This window comes from Anser cygnoides, chromosome 2 (assembly GCF_040182565.1).
Source record: "Anser cygnoides isolate HZ-2024a breed goose chromosome 2, Taihu_goose_T2T_genome, whole genome shotgun sequence".
NCBI classification, from domain to species: Eukaryota; Metazoa; Chordata; class Aves; order Anseriformes; family Anatidae; genus Anser; species Anser cygnoides.
Genome location: NC_089874.1, coordinates 55,469,338 through 55,487,849, shown reverse-complemented (window position 1 = coordinate 55,487,849; position 18,512 = coordinate 55,469,338). Strand labels below are relative to the sequence as shown.

The 18,512-nt window shown below is 39.1% G+C and overlaps 1 protein-coding gene across 13 annotated transcripts in view; it reads right to left on the bottom strand.

The window, feature by feature from the left end:
• Positions 1 to 1,305: 1,305 nt before the first annotated feature.
• TNS3 (tensin 3) overlaps positions 1,306 to 18,512 on the bottom strand; it is a 258,576-nt gene continuing 241,369 nt past the window's right edge. For 12 of the 13 annotated variants that reach the window (XM_066992135.1, XM_066992142.1, XM_066992143.1 and 9 more), the window contains 7 exons: positions 17,035 to 17,130; positions 13,798 to 13,875; positions 12,299 to 12,376; positions 8,057 to 8,225; positions 6,663 to 6,731; positions 6,471 to 6,497; positions 1,306 to 4,695 (listed from right to left, as the gene is read on the bottom strand). In XM_066992135.1, coding sequence (XP_066848236.1) covers positions 4,551 to 4,695; positions 6,471 to 6,497; positions 6,663 to 6,731; positions 8,057 to 8,225; positions 12,299 to 12,376; positions 13,798 to 13,875; positions 17,035 to 17,130 — 662 coding nt within the window. In that variant the 3' untranslated portion in view covers positions 1,306 to 4,550. The remainder of the gene's footprint in view (positions 4,696 to 6,470; positions 6,498 to 6,662; positions 6,732 to 8,056; positions 8,226 to 12,298; positions 12,377 to 13,797; positions 13,876 to 17,034; positions 17,131 to 18,512) is intronic. The other variant, XM_066992134.1, reaches the window with a different exon arrangement.

Sequence of the window (18,512 nt, the reverse complement as noted above, 5' to 3'; positions counted from 1 at the left end):
AGCAACAGGCACAAACTGAAGCACAGGAGGTTCCGGCTGAATATGAGAGGGCACTTCTTTCCTGTGAGGGTGACAGAGCACTGGAACAGGTTGCCCAGAGAGGCAGAAGACTGAGGGGAGAAATCATTAATGTGTATAAATATTTGAGGGGAGGGTGTTGAGAAGATGGAGCCAGTCACTGTAGAAGGGTGGTGAGGCCCTAGAACAGGTTGCCCAGACAGGATGTGGAGTCTCCTTCTCTGGAGATATTCAAAACCCACCTGGATGCTATCCTGCGCAATCTTCTCTAGGTGATCCTGCTTGGCAGGAGGGTTGGACTAGATGATTTTCAGAGGTCCCTTCCAACCCCGCCCATTCTGTATTTCTCTGATTCTGTAAACTAGTCGTGAATACAGTTAGGATGAATATTAAAAGAAGATTTTTATACACTGGAGCAAAGAGACCCCAAAGCAGCCTTCAAAGTGGAGCAATACCTGTACATGTGTACACAAATATATCTGAATTCAAGAATGGAATTTCAATAGAAAACTGGACTCTGACATAGAAGATCCACTGTGCTATTGCGTACTTGTCATCTGTTCCACATTATAATTCATTCTGATAAAGATTAATAATTTTGCAATTAATTCTCTCATGTTACACCTATGCATAAACCTCACAATGGTCTGTAGCAATGAATAACAGCCAAGCATACTTAATGAAAAACTTCTGCCAGCCAACACCTCACAGAAAATGTATTAGCATGATATACCAGCGTTTATCACTCTCAGAAATAATCCCAATAAAACATGTATATAATCCAACACCTTCAATGTGTGGCTGATGCACAGATTTTGTACTCAGAGAACTATTTCAGTCAGGGCTTAGATATTGCTACCCCCCACTCCACCCACCCACACCTCCCAACCTCCACTTCTCTGGAAGTTTTTCCAGTGTAGTCACAGTAGAGGAACAGTGGCTACATTGGAGTCATTTAAATGGATACAGACATCTCAGAAGGTGACAACATATATTCTTCCTTCTTATAATGAAATATGCAATGCAGGCAAAAGGCACTTTTGTATTATTTTAAAAGCAAAAGATCTAGGAAAATCACATGCTCTGGCTAGACTTTAGCAGCTCAGACTCCGCAGAATTTTGTAGAGTCAGATTCCTGAAAGAAATCTTTAAAAAAACAAAGTTAAACCCTTACTTCTGCATGCAACCTGTTCTCACTTCACCAAGATTTCCCTCATTAACTGGTTTTGAATGCAAGAAAGTAACTTTCTTTCAGAACAGATTGTCCTGTAACATTGTATTGTGCAATTTCACTTTCATAATTTTATTATAATCTGAATATCTGAAGAAAAGAGAAAATGACTATACAAAGAATTTATAGAACATTCATTTACATACTGGAGACCTTTTGCTGCTTTACAGTTTGAAGAAAAAGACCCCAAAAAATCACTATTTTAGAAGGTAAATACAAGAAGGAAACATTAAAATTTTAATGATAATGTTGGATACATGGGAACCATGTAATTAAAAACATGACGCTTAGCATTTTTGTAGTATAACACTGTAAGATAATAGTATATTTAATAAGCAGGTTAATAGGAGCCTGGCTAAATACATGTGTCAACTTGCTGGCATTAGTTATGAAACTGCATATACACATCTACCAAAAACCTTGGAAAGCAAGTGCTGTATTAACTATTTAATCTTGTATTTGCCATGAACATAAGTTTCATGAATATCCTTCTACATACACTACACAATGGTACATACTGAACTGTTTTGCTTTCTGCAATTTTTAATTAATTAAAAAGCAAAAGCATGTGACAATTTACCATCCAAAGGAATGCATAATAGAAAAACTCCCTTAGAAACAGGGCAACTTCTTTTTCCTACTTACCAAATAGATCTGAACTCCCAGAAAACACCACCAAGAGTGGCAGCATTCATTTCCTTATGTTCCTGAATTCAGCATGCCTTAAGAACACATTAGGAATAAAAAAATAAAGCCTCAAATGGAAATGACAATATATGGGGAAAACATATGCTATATTTTCAGCCCGAAGGCCAACACTTGGTGTCTAATAAGACAGGCTGAAATTTAAATGTCACCTACAAAAGTGAAAAAATATAAAAATTTCCTTCTCATTTGAATGCTCACAGCATATCAGATTTATTGCATAACATTTTTCTACTAGGAAAACTGACAATCTAATTGAGATGCCAGCTGATTAAATGCACTGGGCCCCACCTGGCTGAATAGATTAGGCAATTGGATTCTTGGTACACCAGGAGAATACTAAAAGGAAACTTCTCACGTTTCAAAAGAATCAAAGTTCCTAGAAATAAGAACTGCATTTTTGGAAAGTACATAAACACCATTTAAATAGTGTGGATAGTACATAAACACCATTTAATACCTCTGTGTCAGAAGAACAGAATTATTTGGTAAAAATCAGTGGCACTTGCCTTTGTTGCTTCAATGGTAGCTACAATGCTTTGGATTGCTTCACCCTTCTGCAACATCCAATGCCCACTGTTACTAATACACCACTTCCTGGTCCAAATACATTGAACTTCAAATCCTTATTCTGTCTTTTCTGTCCCATCCTCCACCCCCACCCTACCTCCAATATAAAGTTATTTATACAAAACTGTTAACTAAACAATTTGGTAGTATTTTTTGCTGTGGTCACTGAATAATGTTTCCATGGTCCTAACAAATCAGGGAAATTAGGAAGAAAGCTATTAATGAAAAACAGATCATCATTTATACAAGCGTAGTTTATATAAACGTAGGGCAAACGTAGTTCAGATTGGTGGAACATTCTTACCATACAGCCCAGTGTTTTCCACTTGGTTTAGCCATTATTTAGGAAAAGAGGATGACAGGATTAAATACACAAAGTGGATACAGTTACTAGTTAACCCTGTGCCTCATGCATCCAGTATGCTGAATTCAGCATGTCACTTTAAACCTTAGGTTATTAACGTAATGTTGACAACCACACATGAAAGAAACAGAGGCAATGAAACTTTCAGTACTGTTACTCTGCAGTTGCTTTATTACCCTCAGTTCTGATACGGAGGTCTAGAACTGTTCTTTGGTGAATGGGAATTACACAGTAGACCTCCTTGTGAAAGCTTACCTTCCTTGTGAAGATTTCCGCTCTAACCTACTTTATCCATTTCCTGTAATTTATCATTGCTGTAAAGCTAATTAACATTTTGTTGTGCATTGAAAATACAGATTTGTTTAGAAAAATATACAGAGATATGTACAGGTGTGACAGCTGTACAAATCATGAAACAAATGATCTCAAGAAATGGGACAGAGTAACAAAATAAATTCCTTTGGGATCTCTTATCTCTATAAAGCATAAAAATAATTCCTACAGATTAATAAAAATTTAAAAACATAGCCCCAAAAGTTCAATAAAAAGGGGACTAAAAAAAAAACATTTACATAAGTATTCAAAGGGGGAACAAATGTTACTACCAAAACAGTATTGCAAAGAGACATGGAAATGGGTAGTAGCTTGTCACACAGTAAGACAAAAGTCAAAATATGAAACTCTGTTGTCTACAGCAAGGCACATGCTATACACACTTATGCAAAATACTGCTAAAGGGCAAAGCACAACATTCTTGTTTAAGGATATCTACACGATATATCAAGATCTGAGATTTACTATAAATAATTTGGTACCAGCAAAAATATATAAATTATAAAATTTTATTTGTTTTTCCCTCATTTTTATCCTGCAATTATTAAAACACAGTATCTTCCCTTAGCTCTTAGTATAAAAAATACAGAAAAAAAACAATCACAGAGTACATTTCCATGCAACCGGTGTGTTTTTTTCTGCCACCTCTTCCCTATTTAAAATGATTCAAGTTAGAACTGCCCAGCCTTGCTTACACTAAATACAGAGCAATCTCCCTGAATATTCCACATTGCTGTTCCTTTCTAAGCAGAAATAAACTTGCACAAGCCTTCTTTTCACATACATATTCCCCTTCCTCCATTCAGTTCCCATCACTGATTCACATAAAGATGAAGAGAATAGCAAATGGTCTCCTCAGACCATCATTCTCTCAAGAACATGTTTGCAAGGCGTATAGCTACCATTGATGCAACTATGGCAAGTTTCTTTGTGGAGGTTATATGAAACCTTTGCTGCACTAAAAGGTAGCACAGTCTAGTGAGTGAATATTTCTGCTCCAATAAATGATGAGAAATTGCATGTGAACATATATTAGAAATCCTTCAGGAGAAAAGCTTTTCATTTATGCTTCATTCAGGTATGGGCTACATGGGTTTGGGTGGCAAACAGCTTCTTTTGCTCTGTCCTTTGAAATAAAAAGAAACAAAAAATGCTTTGCTAAGTAAGAGTCATCTTCAAAGAAAAGACTGAACTCTTGCAAACATAATGCGGGGAGACTGTCGTCTGCTTTCCTTCTTGGGAATAACATTGCTGCTGAACAGACTTCCTCTCACAGCACTTTCCTTCAATGAAGTCAGCGAAGAGCTCTGAGTCAGTGCTGGAAAGGTGTCACATCTTCTTCTGCGATCCGATCATGACCTTTGATACAAAGTTCACAATGGCACTGGCAGGTTGCTCTGGATCGTGTTCTGCAAATAGGTGGCACACATTGTCTGTGGCACTGCCTTGCTTCCTGGCAACAAACCCAAATACTCTGCAAGGGCAACAATCACACTGTATCAGAGAACAGACAGATATTGTCTCATTTCATAAAGCAAAAAAGATACTGTAGAAACCAAAACGACAAGGACAAATGCACAAATCATATTTCATCTGATGTAAAGGACAAGGTACTGTGTGACAGCTAAAAACAGTGGTCCAAATCACAGAATGGTTTGGGTTGCAAGAGTACTTAAAGATCACCTAATTCCAACCTCCCTGCCATAGGCAGGGACACTTTACACTAGACCAGCTTGCTCAAAGCCCCATCCAACCTGGCCTTGAACACTTCCAAGGATGGGGCATCCACAACTTCTCTGGGCAACCTGTTCCAGTGCCTCACCACCCTCAGAGTAACGAATTTCTTCCAAATATCTAATCTAAATCTACCCATTTTTAGTTTAAAGTCACTACTCCTTATCATATTACTACACTCCCTGACAAAGAATCCCTCTCCTGCTTTCCTCTAGGCCCCCTTTAGGTACCAGAAGGGTCCTATAAGGTCTCCCTGGAGCCTTCTCTTCTCCAGGCTGAATACCAACTCTCTCAGCCTCTCTTCATAGGAGAGGTGCTCCAGCCCTCTGATCATCCTCATGGCCCTCCCTTGGACTCATTCTAATACTTCCATGTCCTTCTTGTGCTGGGGGCCTCAGAGCTGAACACAGTCCTTCAGGTGGGGTCTCACAGGAGCAGAGTAGAGGGGGAGAATGACCTCCCTTGACCTGCTGGCCACACTTTTGATGCAGTCCAGGATACGGTTGGCTTTCTGGGCTGCAAGCCCATATTGACAGCTCACGTTGAGCTTCTCATCAACTAACACCACCATATCCATTCTCTGGCCAGCCTGTATTTCTGATTGGGATTGCCCTAGCCCACATGCAGGACCTTGCACTTAGCTTTGTTCAACTTCATGGGGTTCACACAGGCCCTCCTCTCAAGCCTGTCAAGGTCCTGCTGGGCGGCATCCCTTCCCTCCAGCGTATAATGTCACCTGTCCCTGCCCTCCCTTTAATACTAACCCATGGACTGCACCAGCCAAATCAGAAGCTCCTCCCTCAGTGGCTCAGGATGGCCAGAATCAGGTAAGCATACTATCCCCTTTCTTCTACTCTTTCTGGTTTGCATCCTGTACTGTTTGCTGTCAGTGTCATGCTACCATCTCTGGCAATATATTTAAGCTGACTCAGTACTGCTGTTCTCTTACCTATCTTTGAGTTGGGGAGTTTGGTGTGGTGAGAGGCGTGTGTTGGTGCAGGTAGAAGAAGGGTGTCAGGGAGGAGACAATGACGTTGGTATTCAAACAAAAACACTTTGCAGTCCACTGGTAATTATATATTTATGTCCGACACTAGTATTATTAGGATTGTTTTCATGTATGTGCTTTCAGAGAGGGGAGGGGGATTTTATTTTTTTTAAAGCCAACAGTCTATGTGAAACAAGTAAGCTTCAGTTAGTTTTAGTGGCTAAGTGACACTCAACTGAATAGCAAATGGCTGTTTTCATTTCCAAAACTTTATGCAAATCAGACCTGCAATGTAAACAAACCATACTAACTCTGGTTCCAGCCATCCAACCATCACTTAATTAGGCCATTACTTGCAGAATTGCAGATGAACTAAATTGAGTCTAACTGCAATGGACAGAGAGTTTTACCTTTCTGCTTTCCCTTCTCCATCTGTGACAAAGGTAACTAGAAAGCTTACAAACTGATCACTGTAATGATATTCCTAAAACATTCAGTTACAAGAGACTCAGAGGGGTTCAACTTACTTTGCAGAAAGGCCATCTTTCATCCATCTTGACGTCCATAAGAAAGAAATGAGAAAAAAATAAAAGAAAAAAAAGAATGGAGAAATAAAATCACACTTCCATTAGGTTTTGTTGTTTTGTTGGTTTTTTTTTTGTAGATAATAATACAAATAACATATATAACATATTAGAAATAGTACTTGTCTTGCTTACTTTCTGTCTTGTGGATCCAAGGCACAGAAAATAACAGTGTTGGCTGGATAATGTCGCCGAAAGAAAAGTCTGGATAGGAGGAAATAAAATATTTTAGAAATAGTTAAGATGCTTAAAATTTTAAGCAATGAACAGATCTAAAAAATCAACCATATTTAGTCTAAATTTAATAATGGCAATATATAGGTTTTATTATCTCTGAGTTTGTTTTAAAGCCAGATGAACTATATGAGTCATAGAACGGTTTCCATTGGAAGGGACTGTAAAGATCACCTCATTCCAACCCCACTGCCACGGGAAGGGATACCTCCCACTAGATCAGGTTGATCAAAGCCCCATCCAACCTGGCCTTGAACACTTCCAGGGATGGGGCATCCACAACTTCTCTCAGCAACCTGTTCCAGTGCCTCGCAACCCTCATTAGGAAGAATTTTTCCCTAATGTCTCATCTAAATCTACCCTTTTTTAGTTTAAAACTGTTACCCCTTTCCCTATCACTACATTCCCTGATAATAAGTCCCTCACCATGAACTGCTCCAACCAAATAAATCCATATTTAAAAGAGTAACTTTAAGTTTTGGACCATAAGAAATCTGACCCTAAAGCAAAGAAAAAGAACTAGAAGTATGACTTTTTTTTTCTAAAGACTGACTGCTTATATACTATATTAGTGGGAAATACAACTTCTTGGAACTTGTGAATAATTTGATTAAGTTGCTAAATATAAGGACTCCTAGGTGTTATGATTTAAGGTTTTCTCTTTGATTTGCTACAAATGGTTTCAGAACCCATGGAACTAGGAAGTCTCGCCTTTTTTTTTCTTTTTTTTTTTTAATTCATAATAAATTCCTGTCATCCCTCCACTATAATGGTCAGTTTTCAAATCTAAATACTTTTTAGTAGCCCTAATAGCATTCAGTACAGAGTAAATATAAATTATTTTTTTATCAAAGTAGTTTACATGTACTAGGCTATCCAAAGCACTATTTCAAATACTGGCAGCACACACTGCTCATTCAGGCTCAGTTCAGTTATACTGGTGAAGGATACTGTGAAGATAAATTACTTCACTGAATAGACTGAATATCAAATGCTCTAAAAGCATTACTTCCCATTTTTCTGAAAAATAACTACAATGAAAAAAATGCCATGGCAAAGTAACCTTCCAGAGACAGAAACTGCCATGTGGAAGAAATGCCTACATCTTAAAATATTCATCCTCCAGTACTGCAGGTTGCTGGCAACCTCGAGGGATAGCAGACGTTGTTCTTTACGCAATCCTAATATCATCTGAAACAGAGACTGTAGAACATAACTAGAAAAACAACTCAACAGCAAGTGACATTTGTTGGAGACAAGGACAGATACTCTCTCCCCATTCTTCTTTTGCTTACTTTCTTTGATTATCTGTCAGTGTGATTCCCTGTGCAGACACCTTGAAATGGACAACAGTTGAGATGGGAGAAGGATCTTGCATCAGCGTCAAACTCAAGGCTTTCTGTACTGCCTGGTAACCTGTGAGGGACTCCATCTCCACCGAATTCAGATACCAAACATTACACGCTGTAATGAAAGATGGAAAATACTTTGGGAGGTCATTACATCAAAGCAAGCAGACAGGAATCTTCTGAACAACACCAAATAAAATGTAAATTTTCCACCTTTACAAAGTGAACAGAGAAGATTGACAAAAAAAACACCACATCTATTTGTACCTCACCATGTCCCACTGTTGCTTCATATTTTAAGATGATAATTCTGGAGTTCATTTTTGGAGCCTTTTACTGCCCCATTGTTTTTAATTCAGTTACAACAGCCAATGAGAAAATACACATTTTCTTCAGTATAAATTGATACATTTCACATTTTCAAATGGTGTTTGTTACCTTCAAAGGAAACCATTCACTCGTTTAGCAAGACAGTAACAGTTTTCTCCCCTCAAAGAACTGAGGATTGCTGCAAAATTCATATCTCAGTAATTCTGTACTGCTTTGTATGTTTAGTAATTTTAGGGCAAACAAAGCAACTTCCAAATTGAATTAACTACTCAATATATTAGATTGATTCTTTACCTCTGCATGCACTTATTTTAGGAGCCCTTTTCTTCTCCTACAGATATTAGTATCTTCTGGTATATCTCTATAAAAAGTAGCTCATTGGTTTCTAAAGCTACCAAACAGTTAATTTATTTTTTAATCTGGTCTCAAAACAAATCTGCAGTGACCAATAGGACCGTAAGTATTAATATTATATGGCACTATATAATAGTACTGTAATACTGTATCGCACTGTATAGTATTATACAGTAAAAATGGCATACAGTATTATGTAGTATTAATTATTAAGGTTGTATAGTATTAAAAGAAGTATTCACATGATTAATTACTTTCAACTTGTGTAAAGTCAAAGTTACAAGCAGATTAATAACATTTTTGAAACTGAAAAGTTCTCTTAGTCTTATTCTACAGCACAAGAAATAATTAAACACATCCATAACTGAACACTGATACCAACAGACTTTGTGTTTTGGTTAAAACATTTGTGTAAGTATACAGGAATGAATTTACAACTCTGGCAGCAGATGTGTGCAAACTGCCATGCTAACATTTGATTTGTTATCAATTTAGCCTGCCTTGCCAACCTTACTATGAAAGCAAAGATTAAATGAAAAAGCTCCTCTTTTCATATGGCTATTCTGTAATTTGACTAAAGCCTTTTCTTAATACTATTTACATAAAATACACAGCTAGACACTGACACTTTCAAAACAACTAAGCAGTCATCAATTTACAGACTGCATAAGTGTAAGTTTGATTCCATCATGGCTATCAGCCCAGTAACTTCAAGCTCTGGAGGTTGTCAGTGAAAGAAGGGATCTAGAGATTTGATTTATCTGATTTGTAAGTGAAAGGATTCGGAAATGTATTTGTGCATTGGCATGCTAGTTTCAATAACTTTGTTTGAAACAATCACTATACAATTCATACAGAGAGGCCTTCTTCACTAAATTACGTACTGCCATGTCTACCCAAAATTGTGAATAACATTCCAAACCATAAACTTTCTTATTCTCACATGATTACTGTGTATGTTTGCTACAGACCTAAAAAGCTCTTCGTTAAAACTCTGAGCTTTTCCCACCAAAGGAAGCTTGCCATGTTCCCCAGCCACATTCCTCACCCCTTTTGAAGCTCATATAAAGGGTTTCCCTTCCTTTGCAACAGCCATTTCACTGGCATCAAGAGACCTTCTACATGACCTAGCCAACCTTACTGTCTAGATTGCCATTAGTGTGATAGCTCAAAAGCAGTCAATAAATACAGTAGATTCCTTTACTTGCGTAGCACAAAAATAGTAAATTGTATCTTTTTCTAAAGTTCTCTAAAGTGTAAAAATGTCAGATTAAAAAGTAGAATACAGAAAAGGAAAGGTGGTGAGAAAGGCTGAAATATTTCTCACTTCAGAACGTCATGTATGTATGGTCTGATCTAGACAGTTGATGGGTTATCAAATGACAGCAATCCCACAGAAACCGTATTCAAAATTAGAATGAAAGGAAGATGCTTGTATCTTTCCTGTAAAGTTGCTGCTCTTATCTTTCATGAGTGGCATTTGTAGTCATGTCTGTGCTACCACTGATAGCTATGCAATACGGCCAGCTTGAGTATCCCATGCTGCTTTTATACTGGGAATGTGCTTTGTCCAGAACACTAAATCCCTTCACTCTACTAGTGGAAACAGGTATGAAGAACTTGGACTTATCTGAGGCACAAAATTTGGCTGTCAAACAGGAAAGTTAATAAAACGAGGTCTGTTTTAGGGAAAAGCCACTTATCTGTATAGTTTCTAGACTTTGGTTGTCAATCTCTGGGATTTGTAGTTTAGCTTCTGCATTTAGATAATGATTGGAAATGCCTATTAGGTTTTTCAGGCAGCTATATAAATCATCATTCTAGGAAAAACATCTTTTTTTGCTTGTGCAGTGAGAAAAGGGTGGGGTGGAGAAGGGTAGGGAAATGTTTGGCAGGGAAAAACTGCATCTTATTTGACTAAACTACAGGTGCCCACACAAGCTTAGATGTTTAGAAGAGAAATAGTTTACATGTGTCAGTGAGGAACTCGACAACTGGAAAGCTATCAACTGGATAGGGATCTCTGAAACACAGAAAATCAGTGGGAAATAATGTGTCAAGGCAAAAGACTGACAGTATCTCCTAGCTACCTTATCTAGTCATGTTCCAACTCCTTGTTTAAAAACAAAACCAACAAGACAGAAAAAATATATATACTGTTTCCCAAATGATCCATGATGTGACAATCCCCATAAGGAGTTATCTGAATACTGCCCCAAATGGTGTAAGAATTATTTCTTTTTATTTGAAAAGCCTTGCCCAACCGAAGAGAAACCAGCATTTCTAAAAAGATAGCTTGTGCCCATTTTGCTGAGTTTTCAAGAGAAGTCTTTTAATTCATTTTCCTTGGCTTTTGCTCTGTTGGCTACAACAAACACCATCAGCACTGTTATACAGAAAGGTCAACAGGTGCTCATTCCTGGCACAGCGTCACTAAGGCCAGCCATTGCCTCAAATGCTTGATTAGAGCATTTGAAGTAATACTGCAAATTTTTAAGTCAAATTGCTGCATAAGCAAGAGCAACACACACACTCTCTAGAACTCCTCAGCTTGGCAAGTGCCCCATGCAGAAGCATCCCAAAATGGGTTAAGGGCAATGAGACAGCATTCTGATAAAGGCACGCCTGGCTGCAACATTTTTGCTTGTGGCTCTAGTTGTAGGCTAAACTCAAGGAGGAGCATCAAACATAGTGTATTCGCCTGCTCTAATGGGACTAAATCATAGAATCATAGAAACATTAAGGTTAGAAGAGACCTTCAAGATCATCTGGTCCAACCATCACCCTACTACCAATATCAACCACTAAACCATGTCCCCTAGTGCCATGTCCCCAGCACCACATCATTTGGTGGTAACTTCGTCAGGGTTCTTCTGTTATATCACTAAAATGATGGTAATACAACTTAATTTGCAGAATGGATACTGCAGTATGCATAAGAATTCACAGAACAGCATCCAGTGGAAAAGGTACTGGGTATTTCCTAACAGCATGCATCATCAAGCACATGGCAATGTTTTTATTTTTTTTTGCTTGTTTGTTTTTTCAGATTTATTGGTGGATAAGCATTTTTCAGTGGTATTTTTTACTTCTATGCTGAGAATTTAACCCTACCGAACACTTTCATTTGTTGCCATTTGCAGACCTCATAGTTCAAGAACTTTCACAGAACACAGGTTGAAAACATCTTCTCAAAGTTTATCATTATGAAATTAATGTCACTGCTTACAAATTGCTGTGCTTGAACGAACCCATGAGTACTTCAAATTGTCATGGGACACACAATGGGAAAGCAGATACAAGGTTGTACAACTTAGAAGCTAGTTACAGAAAAGAGAAAGAACTTTGTATATATCCTCACAGTGCCCTTTACACTTCTGCACAGTACTGTAAATATAACTATTTTCTTTAATCATCCTTCAGTCCAGTCTTAGCATCAGTTTTTCCCAGCCTGTAAAATATAACACTTAGTGACAGTCAAATGCAAGGGGAAAGTTTACTAACCTGCACCCTGCTTGAGAAGTTCTGTTGCTGAGTTTGCAGCAGTCTGCGGAGAAGTTTCTGCTATCTCTTCCAATGGATCTGAGAACAGAAAACACTATCCATGTCTTGTTTGTACTTGGATAGACAAAGCAATGCACATGGTCAAGTATAAGTCTAGCTTTTGTAAATGTGATTTCGTGTACTGGATAAGTCTTGGCCAGAAACATTAAACAATCTTGCATCTGCACCTATAACCACTCATACCATGTGGCTCTGTTGTTGTTTTTTTTGTTTTGTTTTGTTTTTGTTCTGCATCATTTTTTACCTCCAGTGCTGCAGGAGGGATGTTCAACATTTATTTCCTAATAGTCACAGACATAATTACATATACATGCCGGAGGTACAGAAGTGCTACCACATTAAAAACTATTAAGAACTATATTCCCTCACAACAAGCTTGAAGTTTTCAAAATAGTGCAATTTTAATTCTGTAATTTGTATATTTCACACTAATTTAGGTACATGGTTTGTTTCCGAGATTAAATAAATTAATTGTCTTTTGATTTGGAAGATAACAACATAATTTTTCTTTCTTCTTTCTTATGTAGAACGCAAATATCTAAACTGTAAAAGCAGCAGTAGAATACTTGCCTCCAAATCTTCTGTTAAAATTAGTGAGAAAGCTGTACATCTGTATGTTATTTCAATTATATAAAAGTGTGTAAAATATCTCCCAGTGCTGTATTTAACATTACATATACTGACTTTGAATACATTCAAATGAGGAAGATATCCAGGACAAGGCAAAAGTTTCAGTTCTATACCTCTGCCAGAACAGCAAGAGCCGAGGAGGACAAGAACAAGACTTACAGAGGATCTCTGCACATACATACCACTGCATGCTTTTACGCTAAAAGATTTCATTAATATATTTGCATGAGTCAAATGCTGTGTTGGAGCACTGACATATGGTCTTTAACAAAAGCTTGAAGAGTTCAATAAAAAACCACAGGAACGTTTCACATTTCAATAATACACCTGGTGTTAACTTCATGTGGGAAAATAGCAGACTGAATTATGGGGAAAGCATAGGTGTATTCTGCTGTGGTCTTAGAGTGGTTTATGAAATCATCATTACCAAAATTAGAATTACAGTCCCATGATGCAACACTGGCTCCTTGATCATTTACTTAAACAATATTTGGACCTAGGTAAACTGCTGCTTCCTTCCTGCCAGCATCATATACACATCATATACACAGCACTTTCTGTCCTTCACCCACTTGACTTCCCTGAAGCCCTAGGTGGTAACCCCGAGCTGCATGAGTGATTACATCTAACCTCACAGAGGTGCAATTTCATATCTGAGAAGTACATTTGTCTTCCTACACGATAGATTACTGTGCTAAATTCTGTGACTCTCGTATGATAATGATTGGAACATCACAGTACTAGTCTGCTCACAACTTTGAAGCAAAGCCTTGGCTGGGCATATCTCTTCTGTACTATAACAAGCATACCTCTGTCTGGGATGAGGAGCTTACAGGGCAATGCCAGTGGAGTAATGGAATGCTGGTATACCAGAGCAGTCAAACTCCCTGTGGTCAGAAATTAACAAGATATACAAGATTAACTTGGTGGACAAAAATAACACTTAACAGTTATGCTGGCTTTCAAATATTTTATTGACCAAGCCCCCATCCCCCTTCATACATACATACACAAATTTCCTTTAAAAATATTTTTGTGGCACCTAACCCAAGATCTTTTTTGCTCAACTTAAGTGGATTTGTGTTCCCCAGCGCTGTTCCAGTTGCACGTACTTAACTAAAGTCATTAATCACAATCATACAATCCCTTTCTTTGCTTAGACGTATTACTGAAATCCTAATCTAAATGTCTGCTTCAAATGGAAAAAGTGCAAAGATGATACAAACAATAACACATGGATGTCAGTAATTTCCTTTCAATGCTCTTAATATCTGCTACATTTTAATGTAGCAAATGTAGTAAAACCTTATGAAGAAAGTAAGAGCACAAGGGGTCAATGCTATGCAATGAAGAAGTGAAAGAGTGAGCTCTACTTCTTAGCCACCCAGCTTCCGTTGTCTAGTGCTTTGTCTACATGTGCCTCTATTGTACATTTATAAAAGCATAAAAGATGGCCTAGGCAAAAGCTCCCCCGCCCAATGCAACACTGATATACATAATATTCTCTATTAAATTATCTTTCTTTTAATTAGTGCCATAAACTCTGATTTTTTTTTACCACTTTTACCATTCAGACTTGGCTTCAATTAAAATAACTGTTAGTCATCCTCGCCATTAGCATGTAAGACCATATATCCTGACAAAATTCAATCCGTCTTTACTTCAAACAGAATTTAGTCATTTTACACTTGCACGTTTTACGATAGAAGATTCCTTCACAAGTATATTGGGTGTAAATAGTAAGGTTTGGTAGCATGAGGAGAGGCGAGAGCTGCCCCATGCCAGTTCCAGCTGGCTCCAATGGCCCCACAACAGAGCATGGATGAGTCCCTCAGCCAAGCTGGTGGCACCTCTGCAGAAATGTATTTAAGAAAGGGCAAAAAGAGCTGCACAGAGGCAATGAGAGAACAAAAAGCATGCAATACAGCAGAAGGAAGACCAAGGTCAGAGAAGGAAGAGAAGGAGCTGCTCCATACGCCTGATCTGAGATCCACCACACTGCCATCCGTGGATGACCCCACACCAGAGCAAGTGGATAATTCCTGAAGGAACTGCAGCCTGTGGAGAGCTCGTATTGAAGCAGATTTTTTTTTCCTGAAGCATGGCAGCCCATGAGAAGAACCCATGATCCAGCAGGTGAAAAGTGGGAGATGGAAGAAGTAGCAGAGAGAAATTGTTAGGTACTGACCAAATTCCAACCCCATCCCCTCCTGTTCCACCTTGGGTAGGATAGGAGTTGAGGAATCTGGGATGAAAAAGTGAAATTGAGCTTAGAAAGGGCAGAAGGAAAGGTGTTATTTTAATGTTCGTCTTTGTTTCTCAGTACATAAATCTACTGGCAATAAACTAAATCAATTTTCCCCAAGTCACATCTGTTTTCTCATTGTAGTAACTGGTAAGCAATCTTCCTGTCTTTATCTTGACACATGAGCTTTGTAATCCTGCTTACCTCACCTGTCCAACTGAGGTGGAGGAATCAGTGAGCAGCTGGATGGGTATTCTGCTGTTTACTATAATGTGTAATGAGCTTTCATTGTATTATGGCTGAAATGCCATAATGCACTTTTTTCTATGTGAACGTCCCACTCTGTTGTCATTTTAGCTACACTGTATAAATACAGTACAAGTCAAAATAAGGCAAAGGTCCTGAATAAATAAGGCCCTCAACATTCATCTAGCTAAGTATAGTGGGTTTACATGGCAAGGTTTTGGTAGCAGAAGGCTGTAGGCACGACTTTTATGAAAAGAATCCAGAAGCTGCCCCATGTGAGATAAGGGCCAGCTCCAGCCAGCTCCAAAGGGACCCACTGCTGCACAGAGCCGAGCCCATAAGCAATGTTGTTTGTGCATCTGTGAGAGCATATTTAAGAAAGGGGGAAAAAAAAGAAAACAAAAAGCAACAACAACAACAAAAACTGCTGCACAACAGCGGCTCGGAGAGTAAGGAGGGAGAACCAGCCCTGCAGCCCCCAAGGTCAGTGCAGCAGGAGGGCAGGAGGAGCAGCAGTTCCCCTGCAGCCTGTGGAGAGGCCCCTGGTGGAGCAGGCTGTCCCCCTGCAGCCCATGGGTCCCACAGCGGAGCAGATCTCCACGCTGCAGCCCGTGGAGGAAACCACAGTGGAGCGGGTGGATCTGACCTGAAGGAGGCTGCGGCCTGTGAAGAACCCCCAGTAGAACATACACAGGGAACTAGAACAGACAACCTGCAGCCCATGGAGAGGGGACCACACAGGAGCAGCTGACCTGGCAGGAGCTGCTTCTCGTGGGGGACCCATGTTGGAGCAGTTTGATCCTGACGGATGGACCCCATGGTATAGACCCATATTTGGAGTAGTTCTTGAAGAGCTGCTGCCTGTGGGCAGCCCCCGCAGGATTGGTTCGGGGAGGACTGCATCCCGTGGGAGGGACCCCACATTAGAGCAGGGGCAGAGAGTGACTGTGAAGGTGCAGCAGAGGCAAAGTGCTATAGACTGACTGCAACACCCTTTCCCCTGTTTCCCTGTGCTGCTCAGGGTGAGGAGGTGGAAGAGGGTGGATGGGGGAGAAGGTGTTTTTGGTTTCTTTACTTTGTTTCTTACTTGTCTAGCCTGTTACTAATAGACAATAAATTTGATTAATCCCCCTATGTTGAGTCTGATTTGTCTGTGACAATAATTGTTAAGTAATCTCCTTGCCCTTATCTCAATCCTTGAGCCCTTTTCATCATATTTTCTCCCCTTTCCCTTTGAGGACAGCGAGTGGAGCAGTTGTGGTTTACTCACCTGCACACCTGAGTAAAACCACCACACTAAGCTATCTGCAGCAATGTTGGTAGTGGTTGATAAGCATGACAGCTGGAAGCTTGAAGTGCCAGAGTGCCCTGCAGATATTCTTAACATAAATGTGTACAAGGTTGCTATTACAACAACCCCAGAATGGGTTCCTACAGAAATCTTCAAGACTTGAGCAAAGTATTCTCTCATCTCCACTCCACTGAAGTCTGTAAAACATCTCTGGCAAATGCAAACTATTTCCAATTTCTGTGCCCCGTGATGCACAGTACTTACCAAAGTATGGTTCATTTGGGCATCCTTTCAAGCGCACCCCCTTCTGAGTGCATTCAATCAGAAAATGCCTTACAAGCTCATTCGACAAATCTCCAACTGTGTTAAAAAAGAACAAGAAAGGGCATGAAGAGAAGCAAGGAACAGAGTAGTCTCACAAATTAGCAGGTCTTTATGAAGCAGTTTTCCACATTAACACCAAATGTTTTATACAAAGCATGCCAAACACATTAGAGCTGCTCTGCTGCAAGATTACAAGATGCAGTAAAAAGGGAATTCTGGAAAAAAAAAAAAAAAAAAAAACAAAACAAGCAGACAGCTCGCTTTAGATATTTAGTGGAAAATCTTTTAGTATAAATGACTGACATCCAAATATGCACTGGTGTCCCAGCTACAGAGAGGAACATGAATTTGAAAAACTAATGGCTAGAAATTCTGGTGTGCTTGCAAATTAGAAGAACTTGTATCCAATGTGACAAGGGAGTAAAGTATGATAAAATACTCACATTTCTAGTGACAGGACTGAAAATTGCTCACAGAACTTTCCAGATCAAAACAATAGAAGATTTAGCTGTACATGCATAATGATGCCAAGTCTCTCAGTGAATTTTTAAGTTTTAAAATGTTTTCAGTTTTACTCCAAGCCTTTGCTCCTAAGGCAGTTACATGAATTATGGCAATTATATGAAATACTCAGGTTTTTGTATCTCATTAAATTTTAAATACAGTTTTTATGTCCCAAAGCTCTAAGACAAATCTTGAAATTGTAAGTGGGATATAATGAAGAGATTTAAAGAATAAAAATTCCCTTGAGATTTACCATTCTTTTAAACATATACATTAATTTGCACACATATAATTAAGACAACTTCACTATTTCTTGAAGGACTAGTTCGTGGTATTTCACACCTGCCTACAAACTGGAGCTCTTTCCAAGCAATGAAAGGGTTAGTTTATAGCAATAGAGCAAAGCTACCAAATCATTCAAACCTCAACAAAAGAGCTACGAATAAATGCTGCCTTTGAATCTGGTTGTATCAGCCGCAGTCCAGTGAACACATAACCTCAAAGACTCACTTTCAGACTAATATAGATGAACGCATTAATCTGGACAGCAGAAACTTATATGCAAGCAAGTACTGCAAAGCTCACCATTTCAAACAGCTTACCACTTGCCATTATGTTCATACAATATTAAGAATAAATGAATATAAGTGTATGTAGGAAGGGGAAGCTTGGAACAAGAAACTCTGCAGGAGATTCAAGTGACCAGGAACACAGCAAACAGAGCAGGAAAACAGGGTGTGGGGCAGCAGTCAGGTGTGGCACAGCAGTTTGCACAGCAGTGCATGCAGGCAGGGCTGGCAGGGAGGGCAGAGTATCCCTCCCCACTGAGGAGACCAGCTCACCTATCAGCTGCCTGCCTGGCAACAAATCCAGCCATGGTCTCCACTAGGCAGAAAGCTCTCGCCAGAAAGACT